Source organism: Lethenteron reissneri, unplaced genomic scaffold (assembly GCF_015708825.2).
Source record: "Lethenteron reissneri isolate LAM-NWPU_2019-01 unplaced genomic scaffold, ASM1570882v1 scaffold_1639, whole genome shotgun sequence".
NCBI classification, from domain to species: domain Eukaryota; kingdom Metazoa; phylum Chordata; class Hyperoartia; order Petromyzontiformes; family Petromyzontidae; genus Lethenteron; species Lethenteron reissneri.
In genome coordinates, this window is record NW_026891376.1 from 4,127,487 (window position 1) to 4,129,360 (window position 1,874).

A 1,874-nucleotide genomic window follows, 5' to 3' on the forward strand; every position below is an offset into this window, starting at 1 on the left:
CATTTAGAATCAACGTCACGTGTTTAGAGTTTATGGGCCGCTGTGTTGAGCTGCCATTTGTGCCCAGGTCGCTTTTGAACAATAAGTGAAGACCTCGGTGAGCTTCGTGTGGCAGGGTGCGGGTGGTGGAGTGTTTGTCTCTGTCTTCTGTGTCCCAGTGATCTATTTACCTCTCTCCGATGGTGCGTTGGTGTTGTTTGTGGTTGTTGTTGTTGGTGTTGTTTGGGTTGTTTGTTGTTGTTGTGACGTTCTTATCCCGTGCCGCGACTGGACATCTGTGACGAGGTGGTCGAGGTGGTGGTGGTGGAGGATGTGAAGGTGGTGGTGGTGGTGGTGGTGGTGGTGAAGGTGTTGGTGGTGGTGATGGAGGTGGTGGTGGTGGTGGTGATGGAGGTGGTGGTAGTGGTGGTGGTGGTAGTGGTGGTAGTGAAGGTGGTGGTGGTGAAGGTGGTGGTGGTGGTGAAGGTGTTGGTGGTGGTGGTGAAGGTGTTGGTGGTGGTAGTGAAGGTGTTGGTGGTGGTGATGGAGGTAGTAGTGGTGGTAGTGAAGGTGGTGGTGGTGAAGGTGGTGGTGGTGGTGGTGGAGGTGGTGGTGGTGATGGAGGTGGTGGTGATGGAGGTGGTGGTGGTGAAGGTGGTGGTGGTGAAGGTGGTGGTGGTGGTGATGAAGGTGGTGGTGGTGGTGGTGAAGGTGGTGGTGGTGGTGAAGGTGTTGGTGGTGAAGGTGTTGGTGGTGGTGATGAAGGTGGTGGTGGTGGTGAAGGTGTTGGTGGTGGTGAAGGTGTTGGTGGTGGTGATGGAGGTGGTGGTAGTGGTAGTGAAGGTGTTGGTGGTGGTGGTGAAGGTGGTGGTGGTGGTGGTGGTGGAGGTGGTGGTGGTGGAGGTGGTGGTGATGGAGGTGGTGGTGGTGGTGAAGGTGGTGGTGATGAAGGTGGTGGTGAAGGTGATGGAGGTGGTGGTGGTGATGGTGGTGGTGGTGAAGGTGGTGGTGAAGGTGTTGATGGTGGTGGTGAAGGTAGTGGTGGTGGTAGTGAAGGTGGTGGTGGTGAAGGTGGTGGTGGTGGTTGTGGTGATGAAGGTGGTGATGGAGGTGGTGGTGATGAAGGTGATGGTGGAGGTGGTGGTGAAGGTGAAGGTGGTGGTGGTGAAGGTGGTGGTGGTGGTGAAGGTGGTGGTGGTGAAGGTGGTGGTGGTGAAGGTGGTGGAGGTGGTGATGGTGAAGGCTGCTGCTAGGCCCGTGCTGCTGCTGCTGCTGCTCTCTAACACCACTTGCCCCAACAGTCTGCTGAGGCTACACGGGGGATCTTTGTGTTTTGCTGCTGCAGGAGGTGGTGGAGGAGGAGGAGGTGGAGAAGGAGGTGGTGGAGGAGGAGGTGGAGCAGGTGGAGGTGGAGTAGGAGGTGGAGGATGTCGCTGGGCCCCGAGTCGCCGAGCGACTTGCTGCTGCTGCTGCTGCTGCTCAAGGTGGCGGTGGACGTCTCCGTGCTGCTGCTGTGGCGGCGACGCTCGGCACGCGGCGACAGCCGCAGCTGCAGCTACAGCCGCTTCCACAGCTGTAGCTACAGCCACAGCTACAGCCACAGCTACAGCTGTGGCTACGGGAGCGGCTGTGGGAGCGGCCTCCTGCAGAGCTTCGCCGGCTGCCTCTGCATCTCCCTCATCGCCGTCGAAGCCGTCACCACAGGTGGCCTCCTCCACACCAACTTCACCTCCTTCTCAACCCTCCTCAACCTCCTTCTCCACCTCCTCATCCACCACCTCCTCCTGAACCTTCTTCACCACCTCCTCCTCAATCTCCTCCTCCTGAACCTCCCTCACCACCTCCTCCTCCTTCTCCTGAACCTCCACCTCCACCACCTCCTCCTCAACCTCCTC

General features: G+C 58.7%; 1 protein-coding gene across 1 annotated transcript in view; it reads left to right on the top strand.

Moving 5' to 3' along the window:
- Positions 1-1,815, top strand: part of LOC133363020 (protein Red-like) — an 8,223-nt gene extending 6,408 nt beyond the window's left edge. The window contains exon 3 of the mRNA XM_061582032.1: positions 1,325-1,815. Within this exon, the coding sequence (XP_061438016.1) occupies positions 1,325-1,396 (72 nt within the window). The 3' untranslated portion in view covers positions 1,397-1,815. The remainder of the gene's footprint in view (positions 1-1,324) is intronic.
- Positions 1,816-1,874: the final 59 nt, after the last annotated feature.